This window comes from Chlorocebus sabaeus, chromosome 6 (assembly GCF_047675955.1).
Source record: "Chlorocebus sabaeus isolate Y175 chromosome 6, mChlSab1.0.hap1, whole genome shotgun sequence".
Lineage (NCBI taxonomy): Eukaryota > Metazoa > Chordata > Mammalia > Primates > Cercopithecidae > Chlorocebus > Chlorocebus sabaeus.
This window is the reverse complement of record NC_132909.1, coordinates 49,977,418-49,997,226: the sequence shown is the minus strand read 5'-3', so window position 1 is coordinate 49,997,226 and position 19,809 is coordinate 49,977,418. Positions and strand designations below refer to the sequence as shown.

The 19,809-nt window shown below is 54.1% G+C and overlaps 3 protein-coding genes across 4 annotated transcripts in view; 1 reads left to right on the top strand and 2 right to left on the bottom strand.

Annotated features, from left to right (window-relative positions):
* MAST1 (microtubule associated serine/threonine kinase 1) overlaps window positions 1-12,613 on the top strand; it is a 39,580-nt gene extending 26,967 nt beyond the window's left edge. For both annotated transcript variants that reach the window (XM_007995429.3, XM_007995431.3), the window contains 14 exons: window positions 3,925-4,063; window positions 4,163-4,295; window positions 4,433-4,598; window positions 4,838-4,939; window positions 5,101-5,223; window positions 5,797-5,906; window positions 6,615-6,793; window positions 6,870-7,117; window positions 7,773-7,979; window positions 8,199-8,428; window positions 9,692-9,814; window positions 9,904-10,040; window positions 10,969-11,156; window positions 11,269-12,613. In XM_007995429.3, coding sequence (XP_007993620.3) covers window positions 3,925-4,063; window positions 4,163-4,295; window positions 4,433-4,598; window positions 4,838-4,939; window positions 5,101-5,223; window positions 5,797-5,906; window positions 6,615-6,793; window positions 6,870-7,117; window positions 7,773-7,979; window positions 8,199-8,428; window positions 9,692-9,814; window positions 9,904-10,040; window positions 10,969-11,156; window positions 11,269-12,530 — 3,347 coding nt within the window. In that variant the 3' untranslated portion in view covers window positions 12,531-12,613. The remainder of the gene's footprint in view (window positions 1-3,924; window positions 4,064-4,162; window positions 4,296-4,432; window positions 4,599-4,837; window positions 4,940-5,100; window positions 5,224-5,796; window positions 5,907-6,614; window positions 6,794-6,869; window positions 7,118-7,772; window positions 7,980-8,198; window positions 8,429-9,691; window positions 9,815-9,903; window positions 10,041-10,968; window positions 11,157-11,268) is intronic.
* Window positions 12,614-13,357: 744 nt separating this feature from the next.
* DNASE2 (deoxyribonuclease 2, lysosomal) overlaps window positions 13,358-19,809 on the bottom strand; it is a 6,711-nt gene continuing 259 nt past the window's right edge. The window contains exons 2-6 of the mRNA XM_037992157.2: window positions 19,536-19,716; window positions 19,366-19,444; window positions 16,681-16,845; window positions 16,393-16,590; window positions 13,358-14,350 (exon numbers count right to left, since the gene is read on the bottom strand). Of these exons, the coding sequence (XP_037848085.1) occupies window positions 13,977-14,350; window positions 16,393-16,590; window positions 16,681-16,845; window positions 19,366-19,444; window positions 19,536-19,716 (997 nt within the window). The 3' untranslated portion in view covers window positions 13,358-13,976. The remainder of the gene's footprint in view (window positions 14,351-16,392; window positions 16,591-16,680; window positions 16,846-19,365; window positions 19,445-19,535; window positions 19,717-19,809) is intronic.
* Window positions 19,634-19,809, bottom strand: part of KLF1 (KLF transcription factor 1) — an 11,792-nt gene continuing 11,616 nt past the window's right edge. Inside the window, exon 5 of the mRNA XM_007995450.3 lies at window positions 19,634-19,716. The gene's annotated coding sequence lies outside the window, so the exon portion shown is untranslated. The remainder of the gene's footprint in view (window positions 19,717-19,809) is intronic.

The window sequence follows — 19,809 nt, the reverse complement described above, 5'->3', positions numbered from 1 at the left end:
TCAGCCTCCTGAGTAGCTAGGATTACAGGCATGCACCACCACATCTGGCTAATTTTTGTATTTTTAGTAGAGAGAGATTTTCATCATGTTGGCCAGGCTGATCTTGAACTCCTGGCCTCAAATGATCCATTGGTCTCGGCCTCCCAAAGTGCGGGGATTACAGGTGTAAGCCACCACGCCCAGCCTTGTTTTGTTTTATTTTTAGTGCATTGTTCAGGCTGGAGTGCAGTGGTGTGATCACAGCTCACTGCAGCCTTGAACTCCTGGGCTCAAGCGATCCTCCCACCTCAGCCTCCCAAGTGACTGAAATTACAGGCAGGCACCACCATGTCCAGCTAATGGAGGGTTTTAAGTAGATTTGATATGATCAAATTTATGCTTTAAGAAAATCCATTTGGAGGCCATTATGGTAGCTTACGACTGTAAGCCCAGCACTTTGGGAGGCCGAGGTGGGCAGAACACTTGAGGTCAAGAGTCCAACACCAACCTACCCAGTATGGTGAAACCCTGTTTGTTTTTCTTTTTTTTTCTTTTTTCTTTTTTTTTTTTTGAGACAGAGTCTCGCACTCTCCCCCAGGCTGGAATGCAGTGGTGCCATCTCAACTCACTGCAAGCTCCACCTCCCAGGTTCACGCCATTCTCCTGCCTCAGCCTCCCGAGTAGCTGGGACTACAGGTGCCCACCACCACGCCTGGCTAATTTTTTGTATTTTTAGTAGAGATGGGGTTTCACCGTGTTAGCCAGGATAGTCTGGATCTCCTAACCTTGTGATCCGCCTGCCTCAGCCTCCAAAGTGCTGGGATTACATGCGTGAGCCACCGCACCCGGCCTCTTTTCTTTTTTTTTCTGAGATGGAGTTTCGCTCTTGTTGCCCAGGCTAGAGTGCAATGGTGTGATCTTGGCCTACCACAACCTCCACCTCCAGGGTTCAATCGATTCTCCTGCCTCAGCCTCCTGAGTAGCTGGAATTATAGACATTCACCACCACGCCCAGCTAATTTTGTATTTTTAGTGGAGATGGGGTTTCTCCATGTTGGTCAGGCTGGTCTCGAACTCCCAACCTCAGGTGATGCACCTGCCTCGGCTTCCCAAAGTGTTGGGATTACAGGTGTGAGCCACTGTGCCCGGCCAATGAAACCCTGTTTCTACTAAAATTACAAAAATTAGCCAGGAGTGGTGGTGCATGCCTATCATCCCAGCTACTCCGGAGGCTGAGGAACAAGAATTGCTTGGCCGGGTGCGGTGGCTCACGCCTGTAATCCCAGCACTTTGGGAGGCCGAGGCAGGTGGTCACGAGGTCAGGAGATTGAGACCATCCTGGCTAACATGGTGAAACCCCGTCTCTACGAAAAATACAAAAAATTACCTGGGTGTGGTGGCAGGCACCTGTAGTACCAGTTACTGTGGAGGCTGAGGCAGAAGAATGGCGGGAACCTGGGAGGCGGAGCTTGCGGTGAGTCCAGATCATGCCACTGTACTCCAGCCTGAGCAAGAGAGAGAGATTCTGTCTTGGAAAAAAGAAAAAACCGCTTGAACTCGGGGGCGGTGGGTGAGGGGAGGTTGCAAGGGGCCAAAATGGAGCCACTGCACTCTAGCCTGGGTGACAGAGCCAGACTCTGACTCAAAAAAAAAAAAAAAAAAAAAAGGAGAAGAAAAAGAAAAAATTAAGAAAAGAAATTCCATTTAACTCCTGTGGACAGAGCAGGATCAGGAGAGTAGGAGGTAGGTGACTTCTGTAGTCCAGGTTCATTGCAGAGGAGAAGGAGAGAAGGGGGCTGAATCAGTATCTCTATGGTGGGTTCTGAGTACACAATAAATGTGCTCAAATGCAGATTCCTGGGCCCCACCCTCAGAGAGTTTCTGAAACCCAGCAAAATCTCGCAGAAAAGAGAACAGAAAAATAAAGAAATATACTAGCTTTCTTGGTCTTTGGTGATTGAAAAATCAATTATTACCTTCAGGAATGGCTGGATCTAGGCACTCAAACCATTCCATCAGGAACCTCTCCATCTCTTGGCTCTGTACTCTAACATGTGGGCTTCCTTCTAGACAAGCCCTTATGTAGCAAGGTTGCCATCTAGCAGATCTCAGCTTACATTCTATGAGTGTAGCAATTCTTTTTTTTTTTTTGAGACGGAGTCTCATGCTCTGTCGCCCAGGCTGGAGTGCAGTGGCACCATCTCGGCTCACTGCAAGTTCCATTTCCCGGGTTCATGCCATTCTCCTGCCTCAGCCTCCCGAGTTGCTGGGACTACAGGCGTCTGGCACCATGCCCGGCTAATTTTTTGTATTTTTAGTAGAGACAGGGTTTCACCGTGTTAGCCAGGATGGTCTCGATCTCCTGACCTCATGATCCGCCCGCCTCTGCCGCCCAAAGTGCTGGGATTACATGCGTGAGCCATCGTACCTGGCCGAGTGTCGCAATTCTTATGGGAAAAGAGTGAAAATTCCAAGGGCTGAGTCACTGGAGCAACTTGGGTTACATACTGACGAGTTGCTGCACCTGGAAGGAAATCTAGCCTTTGTAAGAAAAAAAGGAAATAGATATTGAGAGACTGAAATACTAACGTCATTTACAGTAAATCTGGTGGAGGGGCGGATGCAGTGGCCAACACTTTGGGAAGCTGAGGCAGGAGGATCCTTTGAACCCAGAAGTTGGAGGCCAGCTTGGGCAACACAATGAAACTCTGTTTCCACAAAAACCTTTTTTTTTTTTTTTTTTTTTTTTTTTGAGACGGAGTCTTGCTCTGTCACCCAGGCTGGTCTGCAGTGGCGCGATCTTGGATCCCTGCAACCTCTGCCTCCCAGGTTCAAGCCATTTTCCTGCCTCAGCCTCCTGAGTAGCTGGGATTACAGTTGTCTGCCAACACACCAGGCTAACTTTAGTATTCTTTTTGTAGAGATGGGGTTTCACCATATTGACCAGGCTGGTCTTGAACTCCTGACCTCAAGTGATCCACCTGCCTTGGCCTCCCAAAGTGCTGGGATTTCAGGCATGAGCTACCACACCTGGCCTTGAGCAATTTTTAAAAAATCAGCTGGGCATGGTGGCTCACATCTGTAGTCCCAGCTACTCAGGAGGCTGAAGCAGGAGGATTGCTTGAGCTAGGAGGTAGAGGATGCAGTGAGCTGTGATCTTGCCACTGCACTCTAGCCTGGGCAATGGAGTAAGCCCTAAGACCCTGTCTCAAAAAAAAAAAAAAAAAAAAAATCCAGTGAAGGCCAAGAATCTGCATCTAAGGCTCCCAGCTCCAAGGTTCAGACACCTTGAGATAGAGGGCTGTGCTTCCAGATGCAGTTGATAATTGGGCAGCCTTCCTTCCCCAACTAAATGTCACCTCCTCCAACAACTGCCTGCATGACCCATCCTCTGTTTGAGTCTCCATCCCTTTGTGAATAAGATGAGCTGATGACACCAACTTTGGAGGACAGCTAAGAGGACAAGAAGAACCCAGTAGAGGGTCGGGTGCGGTAGCTCACACCCATAATCCCAGCATTTTGGGAGGCCGAGGCAGGCAGATCACGAGGTCAGGAGATCAAGACCATCCTGGCTAACACGGTGAAACCCCATCTCTACTAAAAATACAAAAAATTTAGCCGGGAGTGGTGGCGGGCGCCTATAGTCCCAGCTACTCGGGAGGCTGAGGCAGGAGAATGGCATAAACCTGGGGAGGCGGAACTTGCAGTGAGCCGAGATCACGCCACTGCACTCCAGCCTGGGCGACAAAGAGTGAGAATCCATCTGAAAAAAAAAAGAAAAAAAGAAAGAAAAAGAAAAAAAAGAGAAGAACCCAGTAGAGGACCTGGAGAGAGGGAGGCCCCTTTCAGAGCCTGTTTCCCTTATCTGTAAAATGGGTACATAACATGGGAAGTTGGTGCTATGGTGCATGCTCTCTTTACGTGGGCCCATTTCCTGGCTTGCAGGCGGCGACTGTGCCACTCTGCTGAAGAATATCGGAGCGCTGCCAGTAGAGATGGCCCGCATGTACTTTGCCGAGACGGTGCTAGCTCTGGAGTATTTGCACAACTATGGCATCGTGCACCGCGACCTCAAGCCTGACAAGTGAGCTTTGATCTTTCCCATCACTACCTCTCTGCCCCTTGGTAGGCCAGGAGGCAGAATGGACGGGCCTCATCCCTGAGACCCCGCCTGTGCCTACAGCCTCCTTATCACCTCCATGGGTCACATCAAGCTCACAGATTTCGGCCTTTCCAAAATGGGGCTCATGAGCCTTACCACCAACTTATATGAAGGCCACATCGAGAAGGACGCCCGGGAGTTCCTGGACAAACAGGTGTGTGTGCGGGCATGGGGGTCGCTGCGGGTGGAGTGACCCGGCAGGACCTCGGGAACCCAGGGCCTGTTGGGGGGCACAGTTCTCCCTCGAGGGCCCTCCTGTGGCCAGGGCGTGGGCTGACAGCCTGCCCCCAGGTGTGTGGGACCCCAGAGTACATCGCGCCTGAGGTCATCCTGCGTCAAGGCTACGGCAAGCCAGTGGACTGGTGGGCCATGGGGATCATCCTCTACGAGTTCCTGGTGGGCTGTGTGCCCTTCTTCGGAGACACGCCAGAGGAGCTATTTGGACAGGTCATCAGTGGTACGTGGCTTTGCAGTGCACAGGGGCAGGGCGTGGTGTGCACGGAGAGATGGACAGGCCCAGTGTTCCAGGGACTTCAAAGCCACCCCCCAGAGGATTGCTTGTACCCAGGAGGTCAAGGCTGCAGTGAGCCATGATCGTGCCACCGCACTTCAGCTGGGTGACACAGTGAGATCCTGTCTCCAAACAACAACAACAACAACAACAAAAACGCCCCTAAACTCCGTTTTGTTTTGCAGATGACATCCTGTGGCCCGAGGGGGATGAAGCCCTACCCACAGAGGCCCAACTCCTCATATCCAGCCTCCTGCAGACCAACCCTCTGGTCAGGCTTGGGGCAGGTAAGTCTGCCGTGCAGAGGAGCTGAGGGTCCACTGATGGAGAGCAGGACTCCAAAACCCCAGGCCCAGCCTGTGCTGTGGCCCGGGGGTGGAAGACATGGGGGGCGGGGCTCGGCTGCTGGGTTGGCCATCAGCTGTGGCTGGAATTCCTTCCCTCCCAGGTGGCGCTTTTGAGGTGAAGCAGCACAGTTTCTTTCGAGACCTGGACTGGACAGGGCTGCTGAGGCAGAAGGCCGAGTTCATCCCCCACCTAGAGTCGGAAGATGACACTAGCTACTTTGACAGTGAGCTGGGACACCAGGCACGGCCTGGGTCGAGGGGTGGGATCCGGGAAGAGGGACCCTGGGGTAAGTAAAGCCTGGGATAGGGCCCGGCTAAGTACTTAGATGTGATGCCTAGGTGCAAAGGTGGTATTTTGGCGGGGGCGGACTTTATCAGGGGCGGGGCCAATGGGGCGGGGCTGACATGGGGTGGGGCTCAGGCTGAAATGTAGGTAAGAATCTGAGATTGGGGTGGGTGTGGGGCGTGGACTGGGGTGAGTTGTGAGCGTGGGCCTGTAACTGAGCTAGAGAGAGGTACTAGCGCTCAGAATGGCCTGGGGTGAGGCCAGGGTGCAGAGCACTGTAGGTGGAATCTGGGGGCGTGGCATCTTTGGAGGCGGAGCTAGACGGTGCCACTGAGAATGGGGCAAGGACCTAGCCTGGGAGCGGAGACTAAATTAAATACACTAATGAGGTACGGACGTGGCCTGACCTGAAGACTTGTAAACTGGGCTTGAACCAGGACTGGGCTTCTGCGGGGATGTGATATGAGGAGGAAACACGTACCCACAGTCACAGCCCATACCCGCTCCCCAGCCCGCTCAGACAGGTATCACCATGTGAACTCCTATGACGAGGATGACACGACGGAGGAGGAGCCCGTGGAAATCCGCCAGTTCTCTTCCTGCTCTCCGCGCTTCAGCAAGGTGGGCCAAGGCTGAGTGTGGGACAGGGCGAGACCTCGGGAGGGATGGGACTTGGAGAGACAGTGAGAAACAGGTTCCCTGGTGCCCAAGGTTTCAGGAGCGGGAAGTTATTGATGGGGTGGGAGTCTGGGAAGTGGTAAGACCACGCGACAGGCAGTTTCGGGAGTCTATGGGGCGGGCCTTTGGCATTGAGTGGAATCTAACAGGAATCAGGACAGTTATGCAGATTGAGGCCATGGTGGGGCGGGGCTAGGTCTGGGCGGGGCGGGGTCAGGACGTGGGAATGAGGCCAGCAGCAAAGGCGGGGTAAAGCCCAACAAGGTCTTGCTTTTATTTATTTATTTATTTATTTTCTGATAACAGGCAGAGAAGCCATAGGTTTTGCTTTGAGAAGCAACTTGTAGAGAGGTGCAGGGTCTAGCCTGGGCGAAGGAGACATAAATTAAGGGGTTGCTGGGAAGATGGGGTGTGTAGAGAGCAGATTGGTCAGGGCATTCTAGGGATAGAGTCTAGAATAAAACGCAGGGCCTAACTTTGTGGGGTGGGGCCAGAACTGAAGAATTGTAGGTGGGCGGACCATGCACAATTGGTCGGAGCCAGGCCTCGGAGGGTGGAGTGCGCTTTGCGGGGATCCACTGCCAGGAAGATGATTAGCTCTGGAGTGAAGGTGGAATCCGGGCTGGACTTGCCTCCCACCACCACCTACAGGTGTATAGCAGCATGGAGCAGCTGTCGCAGCACGAGCCCAAGACCCCAGTAGCGGCTGCAGGGAGCAGCAAGCGGGAGCCGAGCACCAAGGGCCCCGAGGAGAAGGTGGCCGGCAAGCGGGAGGGGCTGGGCGGCCTGACCCTGCGTGAGAAGACCTGGAGAGGGGGCTCTCCGGAGATGTGAGCAGGGTAATGGCGGAGTTTGGGGGCGGGGTTGAAGGGGGCGTGTCTTCCCTGACCACGCCCCTCCGTGCAGCAAGCGATTCTCCGCGTCCGAGGCCAGTTTCCTGGAGGGAGAGGCCAGTCCACCGTTGGGCGCCCGTCGCCGTTTCTCCGCGCTGCTGGAGCCCAGCCGCTTCAGCGCACCCCAAGAGGACGAGGATGAGGCCCGGCTGCGCAGGCCTCCCCGGCCCAGCTCCGACCCCCCGGGCTCCCTGGATGCACGGGCCGCCAAAGAGGAGACTCAAGGGGAAGGCACCTCCAGCGCCGGGGACTCCGAGGCCAGTGAGTGCCCTATCGTGCTACCTTCCCCAATGTCCTACTGGTCATATAGTGAGCATCCCATGAGCCTGTTGCTGTTTGTGAAAGACTTCACGTACTATTCACATTCTAATTTAGGATTTTTTTTTTTTTTTTTTTTTTTGAGACAGAGTCTCACTCCCTCACCCAGGCTGGAGTGCAATGGCGTGATCTCGGCTCACTGCAACCTCCACCTCCTAAGTTCAAGTGATTCTCGCATCTTAGCCTCCCAAGTAGCTGGGATTACAGGCGCGTGACGCCACCCCCGGCTAATTTTTGTATTTTTAGTAGAGACGGGGTTTCATCATGTTGGCCAGGCTGGTTGCGAACTCCTGACCTCAAGTTATCTGCATTCCTTGGCCTACCAAAGTGCTGGGGTTACAGGCGTGAGCCACCGCGCCCAGCCCTATTTGAGATTCTTAACATTAGAAACACCCCAGTGCCATGGTCAGTCAGTGATACAGTCTGATACAGACTATGTCTCTATATGAGCAGCAGTGCGGGATGCAGGTTACCTGCTCAGATGAAACTCACCATACATCAGGGGTAAAAAGTGGGAAGAGCATTCCAGGCAGGGAAACAGCATGTGGGAAATCCCCGGCCTTGGACTGATTCCTAACACACCTGCTTTCTGTTGCAGCTGACCGCCCACGCCCAGGTGACCTCTGCCCACCCTCGAAGGATGGGGATGCATCAGGCCCAAGGGCTACCAATGACCTGGTTCTGCGCCGGGCGCGGCACCAGCAGATGTCGGGGGATGCGGCAGTAGAGAAGAGGCCTTCTCGAACTGGGGGCAAAGTCATCAAGTCAGCCTCAGCCACTGCCTTATCTGTCATGATTCCTGCAGGTAACGCTGGGCCCCACCTGGCAGGGGAGGGGCTGTCCCCCCATTTGAGGCAGGACAGACCAATGAAAATGCTGCATATTCCCTGTCCACCGTGATTGGCTCCAGGCTGGACCAATGAGAGGCTGCTCTGCGACTTAGACTTGGGAGGAGGGAGGAGCAGATACAGGGAGATGTGTGTCTTCTTGGTTCTAATTTCTGACCACGGTTGTGTGTCTGTAGTGGACCCACATGGAAGCTCACCCCTTGCTAGTCCCATGTCTCCACGATCTCTGTCCTCCAACCCATCCTCACGGGACTCCTCACCCAGCCGGGACTACTCACCAGCTGTCAGTGGGCTCCGCTCCCCCATCACCATCCAGCGCTCGGGCAAGAAGTATGGCTTCACACTGCGTGCCATCCGTGTCTACATGGGTGACTCGGATGTCTATAGTGTCCACCACATTGTCTGGGTGAGTACTCATGGGTGGAGTCTCTATCACAGAGTGGAGGCTGGGGGGGAAAAGGCCCCTCCAGCTCAAACCAGTTAGCCTGGGTGAGACACCTCTGTGACCCTCTATGCCTCTTCCCTCTCTGAACCTGTTTATTTTTATTTTTCTTTTTTATTTTAGGCGGAGTCTTGCTCTGCCGCCAGGCTGGAGTGCAGTGGTACAAGCTCGGCTCACTGCAACCTCCACCTCCTGGGTTCAAGCCATTCTCCTGCCTCAATCTTCCGAGTAGTTGGGAGTACAGATAGCCACGTGCCACCACGCCCAGCTAATTTTTGTATTTTTAGTAGAGACGGGGTTTCACCATGTTGGCTAGGATGGTCTCGATCTCTTGACCTCGTGATCCGCCCACCTCGGCCTCCCAAAGTGCTGGGATTACAGGCGTGAGCCACAGCATCTGGCCGAGTCTGTTTCTTCATCTGCAAAATAGGGAGAATAGTCCAGGCGCAGTGGCTCAGGCCTGTAATCCCAGCACTTTGGGAGGCTAAGGTGGTCAGATCGCTGGAGGTCAGGAGTTCAAGACCAGCCTGGCCAACATGGTGAAACCCCGTCTCTGTTAAAAATACAAAAATTGGCCAGGTGCAGTGGCTCACGCCTGTAATCCCAGAACTCTGGGAGGCTGAGGCGGGCAGATCACGAGGTCAGGAGTTCGAGACCAGCCTGACCAACATGGTGAAACCCTATCTGTACTAAAAATACAAAAAAAAAAAAAAAAAAAAAAAAAAAAAAAACCCACAAAAACTAGCCGGGCGTGGTGGCAGGTGCATATAATCCCAGCTACTCAGGAGGCTGAGATAGGAGAATCACTTGAACCCGGGAGGCAGAGATTGCAGTGAGCCGAGATGGTGCCATTGCACTCCAGCCTGGGTGACAGAGCAAGAGACTCCGTCTCAAAAAATAAAAATAAAAAAATAATTAGCTGGAGGTAGTGGCGCATGCCTATAATCCCAGCTACTTGGGAAGCTGAGGCAGGAGAATCGCTTAAACCTGGGAGGCGGGTGTTGCAGTGAGCCAAGATCACGCTACAGTGCTCCAGCCTGGGTGACAGAGTGAAACTCCGTCTTAAAAAAAAAAAAAAAAAAAAAAAAGGGTAGGAATAATTGCTATTTCACAAGGTGTTATGAGGATTCTAGTGCATGGAGAACTAAGTGTACTGCATATAAGTTTAGGAGCTTTCCTTGTTACCAATCCCACTAATCCTGCCCCTGTGGGGTGCTCTTTCCCCAGCACGTGGAGGAAGGAGGCCCAGCCCAGGAGGCAGGACTCTGTGCTGGGGACCTCATCACCCACGTGAATGGGGAGCCTGTGCATGGCATGGTGCATCCTGAGGTCGTGGAGCTGATCCTTAAGGTGAGTGCAGGGAAGGAAGCACCCTGGGCAGAGGGTGGGGGAGGCCTGAGCAACCCCTAGCAGAGTATTTTCCCCCATTCTTCCCCCAGAGTGGCAACAAGGTAGCAGTGACCACAACGCCCTTCGAAAATACCTCTATCCGCATTGGTCCCGCAAGGCGCAGCAGCTACAAGGCCAAAATGGCTCGGAGGAACAAACGACCCTCCGCCAAGGAGGGCCAGGAGAGGTGGGCACAGCTGTAAACAGCTTAATCTTTGAGCAGTGGGTGGAACTCAGGCGGGAGGGGCACAGGTGAGGATGGAGAAGGGAAGAGCACGGGAAAGGTGGGGGGAACAAGTGACCAACAAGCAAAGGGAAGAGGACAAAAAATTAAGAGGGGCTGCGGGCTGGGCGCGGTAGCTCACACTTGTAATCTCAGCACTTTGGGAGGCCGAGATGGGCAGATCTCGGGATCAAGAGTTTGAGACCAGTCTGGCCAATATGATGAAACCCTGTCTCTACTAAAAATACAAAAATTAAGGCCGGGCGCGGTGGCTCACGCCTGTAATCCCAGCAGTTTGGGAGGCCGAGGCGGGCGGATCATGAGGTCAGGAGATCGAGACCATCCTGGCTAACACGGTGAAACCCTGTGTCTACTAAAAATACAAAAAAATTAGCTGGTCGTGGTGGTGGGCGCCTGTAGTCCTAGCTACTCGGGAGGCTGAGGCAGGAGAATGGCGTGAACCCGGGAGGTGGAGCTTGCAGTGAGCCGCGATCCGGCCAGTTTGGATGAGTGTTTGTAGCCAGGATTGGGCGTGGCCTAAAGTTGGGCGGGGCCTGAAGTAGGAGGAGCTAAAGGAAGTTCTATCTTGATAGGTGTGTTGTAGCGGAAGAGGGAGGAGCTAGAGAGGTGGGCGGGGCAGAATAGGTTGGTTTTGTTTGGATGCTTGTTTCTAGCTTAGACTAGGAGTGGCCAAAGGCGGGGTGGGGACTGAAGTGGGAGGAGCCAAGCAGCACTGAGCTAAAGGAAGTTCTTTGTCTTGATAGGTGGGTTGTATCTGGAGAGGGAAGGGCCAGAAGGGGTGGGAGGTTACAGTGGTGAGACCGTGAAGTGGGAGGAGCCCTGAGCTCCGGCTTCCAGGTCAAGGACTCTTGGCCCCCTCCCTGTCCCGCAGCAAGAAGCGCAGCTCCCTCTTCCGGAAGATCACGAAGCAGTCGAACTTGCTGCATACTAGCCGCTCGCTGTCGTCGCTGAACCGCTCGCTGTCATCCAGCGATAGTCTCCCGGGCTCGCCTACGCACGGGCTGCCGGCACGCTCGCCCACGCACAGCTACCGCTCCACGCCTGACTCCGCCTACCTAGGTATTACCTCTTGCACCTGCGCCGGGACCTGGCTGGTGCTCGGGCTGGTGCGCAGGGTGGCCTGGCTGGTGCTCGAGCTGTATTCACTCGCTTCACCTCATGTCACCTGCAGGCGCCTCATCCCAGAGCAGCTCCCCAGCCTCGAGCACGCCTAACTCGCCTGCGTCGTCCGCGTCGCACCACATTCGGCCCAGCACGCTGCACGGACTGTCGCCAAAGCTCCACCGCCAGTACCGCTCTGCACGATGCAAGTCGGCCGGCAACATCCCTCTGTCGCCGCTGGCACACACGCCGTCCCCCACGCAGGCGTCACCGCCGCCACTGCCGGGCCACACAGTGGGCAGCTCGCACACTACGCAGAGCTTCCCGGCCAAACTGCACTCATCGCCTCCAGTCGTGCGCCCGCGCCCCAAGAGTGCCGAGCCCCCTCGCTCGCCGCTCCTCAAGCGCGTGCAGTCGGCCGAGAAGCTGGGAGCCTCCTTGAGCGCGGACAAGAAGGGTGCACTGCGCAAACACAGCCTCGAGGTGGGCCACCCGGATTTCCGCAAGGACTTCCATGGCGAGCTGGCGCTGCATAGCCTTGCCGAGTCCGACGGCGAGACGCCCCCAGTCGAGGGCCCTGGCGCGCCCCGGCAGGTCGCCGTCCGCCGCCTGGGCCGACAGGAGTCACCTTTGAGCCTGGGCGCGGACCCATTGCTGCCCGAGGGTGCCTCCAGGCCACAAGCATCGAGCAAGGAGAAGGAATCCCCGGGGGGCGCCGAGGCGTGCACCCCGCCCCGTGCGACGACCCCTGGGGGCCGGACCCTGGAGCGGGAAGTCGGCTGCACGCGGCATCAGAGCGTGCAGACGGAGGATGGCACTGGTGGGATGGCCAGGGCTGTGGCCAAGGCGGCGCTGAGCCCGGTGCAGGAACACGAGACGGGCCGGCGCAGCAGCTCTGGCGAGGCGGGCACGCCCCTGGTACCCATTGTCGTAGAGCCTGCGCGGCCCGGGGCTAAGGCTGTGGCGCCTCAGCCTCTGGGCGCGGACTCCAAGGGGTTGCAGGAACCCGCACCCCTGGCGCCTTCCGTGCCCGAGGCCCCCAGGGGCCGGGAGCGCTGGGTGTTGGAAGTGGTGGAGGAGCGCACCACGCTGAGCGCGCCTCGCTCCAAGCCTGCCTCCCCAAAGCTCTCCCCGGAGCCCCAGACACCCTCCCTAGCCCAGGCGAAGTGCAGTGCACCCAGCAGTGCAGTAACCCCAGCCCCACCGTCTTCCCTCTTGGGCTCGGGCACCAAGCCTGAAGTGGGGCTGACCTCCCGGTGCCCTGCTGAAGCTCTGCCCCCAGCAGGCCTGACCAAAAAAGGAGTGTCCAGTCCCGCACCCCCGGGACCATAGCTAAGGTGGGCGTTGGCCCTACGCTGTACAGCCTCCTGTATACATATGTACACATATAAATAAAGTGCGTCCGTGCTGCGTGAGTTTTCTGGGGCTCACTCCAGGCAAGGCGAGACATCATCACACGACCCCACCCCATGCCCAGGTGCTTTTTGGGAGGTGGGACTCCAGTTCTGGTTACCATGGAGAGTGGAGGGAACTTTGGATAGACACCTCCTGTGGTCGCACTTCTGGTCTCACCTCTGCACCAACTGTCCCCAAACCTTTAGGGGGAGAATTGATGCTGCAATGCTCTTGTGTCCCAGCGTCCACCTGAAGAAAAGGTTAACAGCCTCGTCCACCAATTTCCATTTATTTACTCCTCAACAATCCTGATAGCAGGTATTATGTTTCCATTTTGCAGACAGGTAGACTGTGTCACAGAGCAGTTAAGGCACACAATCAAGGTCACACAGCTAGGAAGGGGATGAACTGGGATTCAAAATCAAGTCCAAACTGGTTCCTGAGCCCTTAGATTTTCTTTTCTTTTCTTTTCTTTTTTTTTTTTTTTTTTTTGAGATGGAGTCTCATTCTATCACCCAGGCTGAAGTGCCGTGGTGGCATTATCTCAGTTCACAGCAACCTCTGCCTCCTGGGTTCAAGCAATTCTCCTGCCTCAGCCTCCTGAGTAGCTGGGACCACAGACACATGCCACCATGCCTGGCTAATTTTTAAATATTTTTAATGGATATGGGGTTTCACCATGTTGGCCAGGCTGGTCTTGAACTCCTGACTTCAAGTGATCCACCCATCTCAGCCTCCCAAAATGCTGGAGTTACAGATGTGAACCACTGCGCCCACCCCCCTACCTTTTTTTTTTTTTTTTTGAAACAGGGTCTTGCTATGTGACCGAGGTTGGAGTAATAATAGTTCACTGTGACCATGATGTCCCTAGTTCAATGGTTCCTCTGGCTTCAGTAGCTGGGACTACAGGCGTTTATCACTATGCTGGACTAACTTTTTTTTTTTTTTTTTTTTTTTTTTTGAGACGGAGTCTCGCTCTGTCGCCCAGGCTGGAGTGCAGTGGCCGGATCTCAGCTCTGCCTCCCGGGTTCATGCCATTCTCCTGCCTCAGCCTCCCAAGTAGCTGGGACTACAGGCACCCACCACCTCGCCCGGCTAGTTTTTTGTCCTTTTTAGTAGACACGGGGTTTCACCGTGTTAGCCAGGATAGTCTCGATCTCCTGACCTCGTGATCCACCCATCTCGGCCTCCCAAAGTGCTGGGATTACAGGCTTGAGCCACCGCGCCCGGCCTGGACTAACTTTTTTTTAAGTTCTAGTAGAGCTGCAGTCTCACTATGTTGCCCAGGCTGGTCTCAAATTCCTGAGTTCAAGTGATCCTCCTTCCTTGGCTTCCCAAAGTGCTGGGATTACATACGTGAGCCACTGCACCCGGCCGTGAGGGTTAGATCTTATAATGTCTGCTGGGCTTCCTGGCCGTGCCATTACAGGGCTGGTAGTTCTTCACCAGCGGCTGGAAGGCCTTCCAGAGGGCTGGCAGCTGGGCACACAGCGTGCCCCCACCCCGTTGCTCCTCTCCCTGGTTCCGATTCATGTCACCCACGCAGGTCCAGGGCCCTTTTGGGGACACGCACCATTTGGAGTGGTCCTCTGTGCTGTTGAAGCTTGGGCCACCTGGTCCAGGGAAAGCTATCTGGTTCACATTCAGAACCTGCCAGATATCTGAGCAGTTAGAGGGCAGGACGCCTACAGTTTTGTGCCAGAACTGGACCTGTAGGTTGGTACCAAGGGCTGCTGCCAACCAGCCAGAGTACAGGTCTGCAAAGGATGGAGAGAGGGCACAGGTAAGGTCAAGGCCATGGCTAGGGAGTCCCTAGGCCACTTCCCCTCTCTCAGCTCAGTTTCCATATTTCTTTTTTCTTTTCTTTTCTTTTCTTTTTTTTGACGTGGAGTCTTGCTCTGTCACCCAGGCTAGAGTGCATTGGTGCAATCTAGGCTCATTGCAACCTCTGCCTACCAGATTCAAGTGATTCTCCTGCCTCAGCCTCCTGAGTAGTTGGGACTACAGGCATGCGCAACCACACCCGGTTAATTTTTTAATAAAGAGACAGGGGTTTCACCATGTTGGCCAGGCTGGTCTCAAACACCTGATCTCAAGTAATCTGCCCACCTCGGTCTCCCAAAGTGTTGGGACTGCAGGCATGTGTCACCGAGCCCTGCCATAGTTTCCATATTTCTGAACTCCGTTGTCAATTCCCAGCCCTGGGAATGATGACATTAATATTAACTGCCCTTCCCAGATTTTTTTTTTTTGAGATGGAGTCTCACTCTGTCACCTAGGCTGGAGTGCAGTGGTGCAATCTCGGCTCACTGCAACCTCTGCCTCCTGGATTCAAGCGATTCTCCTGCCTCAGCCTCCCGAGTAGCTGGGATTACAGGTGCCCGCCACCACACCTGGCTAATTTTTATATTTTTAGTAGAGATGGGATTTCACCATGTCGGCCAGGCTGCTCTCAAACTCCTGACCTCATAATCTTCCAGCGCCTGCCACCATGCCCAGCTAATTTTTGTATTTTTAGTAGAGATGGAGTTTCACCATGTGGGCCAGACTGGTCTTGAACTCCTGGGCTCAAGTCATCCACCCGCCTCGGTCTCCCAAAATGTTGGGATTACAGGTGAGCTACTGCATCCAGCCCTAAGTGTTTTTGATTAATTAATTAACTTATTTATTTTGAGACCGGGTCTCATTCTGACGCCCCGGCTGGAGTGCAGTGGCAGGATCACGACTCCCTTGCAGCCTCGACCTCCTGGGCGCTATTCTCTCATCTCAGCCTGCTGAGTAGTAGGGACTACACATATGTGCCACCATGCCCCACTAATTAAAATTTTTCTTATAGAGATGGGGTCCCACTATGTTACCCGGGCTAGTCTCAAACTCCTGAGCTCAAGTGATCCTCCTGCCTAGACTGGGATTACAGGTGTGAGCCACTGTGCCTGGCCTATTTATTTATTTTAATTTATTTATTTATTTAATTTTGAGACACAGTCTCGCTGTGTCGCCCAGGCTGGAGGTCAGTGGCATGATCTCTGCTCACTGCAAGCTCTGCCTCCCAGGTTCATGCCATTCTCCTGCCTCAATCTCCCAGGTAACTTGGACTGCAGGCGCCTGCTACCACGCCCGGCTAATTTTTGTACTTTTAGTACAGATGGGGTTTCACCGTGTTAGCCAGGATGGTCTTGATCTACTGACCTCGTGATCCGCCTGCCTCAGCCTCCCAAAGTGCTGGGATTACAGACCTGAGCCACCACACCCAGCCTATTTATTTATTTATTTTTAAATAAAGACAGGGTCTCGCTCTGTCACCCAGGCTGGAGTGCAGTGGAGTCATCATAGCTCACTGTAGCCTGAAACTCTGGGCTCAATTTATCCTCCTGCCTCAGCCTTCCAAGTTGCCTGGCTAATTTTTAATTTTGTAGAGATGGGGTCTTGCTATGTTGCCCAGGCTTGTCTTGAACTCCTGTCTTCAAATGACCCTCCTGCCTCAGCCTCCCAAGTGATGGATTACAGGAGTGAGGCACCGCCTCTGGTGCCCAAATGCCTTATATGTACCACTTCATTCACAACAATTTTTTAAGTAGATGTCAGTATCCCCATTTTTCAGATGAGTAGACTGAGGCTCAGGTGAAATTATACATCACACAGCTAGAACCCAGGGTTTGAACCCAGGTCTGTTCACTGCTTATGTGATTATAGCTCCCAATCAGACCCAGTCTCTACCCCTGACTCGAACTCAGCCATGGCCGCACCAGTCACCCCTTCTGCAGAGAAGGAGCTCTCCACCCTCAACCTTCAGACTCACCATCTCCAAATTTGCTGAACTTGGCAAAGCTCTGGAAAACAGTCCCGGCCTGGGATGTGAGTGTGACGCTGCTGTTCCAGGGTTCTTGGCTAACGTGGTAGCCCTGGATCACATTCTCCAAGTCGGGGAATTCCTGGGCAAAGATTCCTTCCAGCTGGTAGTCATAAACCTGGGGGTAGGTGTAGGTCAGCTGCTTGCCTGGAGGACAAGGGGAGGAGGAAATGCAAGATCATTCTAGGTTCTAGTTGGTAAACCCAGGACTCATCCTGTGTCCCTGACTCCACTCACCAATCTTCGAGAACTGAGTGAAGGGAAAAGACACACAGAGCAGGGTCTGCCCGTAGGTACAGGCGCTATGAGGCCAGCTGTATGCAGCAGAGGAGGCCAGTGGAGGGAAGTCAGGTACGCTGTGGACCAGCCAGAAGCCTCCGTCGTGGTCGAGGAGCAGGACACCTGGACCAAAAGAAGGCATTAGAGGAGGTCGGGCGCGGTGGCTCAAGCCTGTAATCCCAGCACTTTGGGGAGGCCGAGACGGGCGGATCACGAGGTCAGGAGATCAAGACCATCCTGGCTAACACGGTGAAACCCCGTCTCTACTAAAAAAAAATACAAAAGACTAGCCAGGCAAGGTGGTGGGCGCCTGTAGTCCCAGCTACTCGGGAGGCTGAGGCAGGAGAATGGCGTAAACCCGGGAGGCGGAGCTTGCAGTGAGCTGAGATCCGGCCACTGCACTCCAGCCTGGGCGACAGAGCCAGACTCCATCTCAAAAAAAAAAAAAAAGGCCAGGCGCGGTGGCTCAAGCCTGTAATCCCAGCACTCTGGGAGGCCGAGGCGGGCGGATCACGAGGTCAGGAGATCAAGACCATCCTGGCTAACACGGTGAAACCCCGTCTCTACTAAAAAAATACAAAAAACTAGCCGGGCGAGGTGGCGGGCGCCTGTAGTCCCAGCTATTCGGGAGGCTGAGGCAGGAGAATGGCGTAAACCCGGGAGGCGGAGCTTGCAGTGAGCTGAGATCCGGCCACTGCACTCTAGCCTGGGCGACAGAGCGAGACTCCGTCTCAAAAAAAAAAAAAAAAAAAAAAAAAAAGAAATCAGCCTGGCCAACATGGCGAAACCCCATCTCTACTAAAAATACAAAAATTAGCTGGGCGTGGTGGTGGATGCCTGTCATCCCAGCTACTCAGGAGGCTGAGGCAGGAGAATCGCTTGAACCTGGGAGGCGGAGGTTGCGGTGAGCTGAGATCCGCCACTACACTCCACCCTGGGCCACAGAGCAAGATTTCATCTCAAAAACAAGTAAGTAAGTAAATAAATAAATAAATAAAAATTTTATAAAAGAAGGCAGACCTCACGCAGTGTCTCATACCTGTAGTCCCAGCACTTTGGGAAGCTGAGGCGGGTAGATCACCTGAGGTCAGGGGTTCAAGACCAGCCTGGTCAACATGGAGAAACCTCATCTCTACTAAAAATACAACATTAGCTGGGCGTGGTGGCAATGCCTGTAATCCCAGCTACTTGGGAGGCTGATGGAGGAGAATCGCTTGAACCCAGGAGGCAGAGGTTGCAGTGAGCTGAGATAGCACCACTGCCCTCCAGCCTGGGCAACAAGAGCGAAACTCCTTCTCAAAAAAAACCAAAAAAAGGCAATTAGAGGGTATTGCTCCAGGCCTCCCAGCAAGGTCATCTGCAACCAGGAACACCCTCAGTTTGCAGCGGGGCTTAGAGAGGGTGCCAGCAGCGTTAGAACCACGGCTGAGCTTAGTTTTTGCAGGCGTAAACTCCTATAGTCCAGAATAACGCCAAGATTAATATAAGGTAGGGAAACAGGCCAGGTGTGGCGGCTCATGCTGGTAATCGCAGCACATTAAAAGGTGAAGGTGGGTGGATTGCTTGAACCAGGACTTCGAGACTAGCCTGGACAACATGGCGAAACTTCACTCTACAAAAAATACAAAAAGTAGGCCAGGCGTGGTGGCTCACACCTGTAATCCCAGCACTTTGGGAGGCCGAGGCAGGTGAATCACCTGAGGTCAGGAGTCCGAGACCAGCCTGGCCAACCTGGTGAAACCCCGTCTCTACTAAAAAATACAAAAATTAGCTGGGCATGGTAGGGCACATCTGTAATCTCAGCTACTCCAGAGGCTGAGGCAGAAGAATCACTTGAACTGGGGAGACGGAGATTGCAGTGGGCTGAGATTGCGCCACCAAACTCCAGCCTGGGAGATAGAGAGAGAGTGTCGCAAAAAAAAAAAAAAAAAAAAAAAAAAAAAAAAAAAAAAAAAGCCAGGCGTGGTGGTGGGTACCGACAGGCCTGGTACTTGGGAGGCTGAGGTAGGAGGATTACCTGAGCCCTGGGAGGTCAAGGCTGCAGTGAGCTGTGATACTGCACTCCAGCCTGGGTGACTCTAGGTGAGACCTTGTCTCAAAAAAAATAAAATGGGGGAAAAAGATGACTAAGGTCTGACAGGGGAGATCTCCCACCCGGCTACGGAGATCAGGGGTGAGTTTGGAAAAATGTATAGGAACTCGGCTGGGCAGGGTGGCTCATTCCTGTAATCCCAGCACTTTGGGAGGCCAAGGTGGGTAGATCACTTGATGTAGATCACAGGAGTTCAAGACCAACCTGGTCAACATGATGAAACCTCGTCTGTCCCAAAAATACAAAAATTAGCCTGGTGTGACAGCGGGCGCCTTTAATCCCAGCTACTTGGGAGGCTGAGACAGGAGAATTGCTTGAACCCCAGAGGCAGAGATTGCAGTGAGCCAAGATTGTGCCACTGCACTCCAGCTTGGGTGACAGAGTGAACTCCCTCCGTCTTAAAAAACAAAAAGAAAAAAAAAATGTTGGAGGGAATAGATGCCCAGGGTCTGACAGTGCAGATCTCCCCAACCACCCAATGCAGTCAGGGGTTAGCCTGGAAAAATGTATAGGGACCCAAGTCTCTCCCCAACCCCCAATCCAGTCCTCACCCTTCGTGTGCCCACGTTTGGAAGAGTTGTGAGCCTTGCTGGCTTGAGGCGGTTGGTCATTGTAGAGCAGGAAGGCGAGCTGGGGGCGAATAAACGGAGACAACGTGAAATTCCTCCCAGGCAGGGCGGCCCTAGAATTTCACCCCTACTTGGCCCAGGGCCCCCTTCACCTGGCTGTTGTTGCTCCGGTACAGCGGCTGTAGGCTTCGGCCCACGGCCCCCTCCGGGCTGTCGATGAGTCCCCTGCCGTCCCGCCAGCCTCCGGAGCTCTCGTCCAGATACTTGTACTGCAGCCCTCTCTGCGCCGCCTCCCCGGACCCTCTAAGAGCTGGCAGCTTGTAGACCACGAACCTGGAGGTCGGAGAACGCACAGAAATAGGGGAGAGGGAAGAGAAAGCACCCCAGGGTTCCCCGAGGAGGCAGCCATCCCGGTCAAGTGACCCC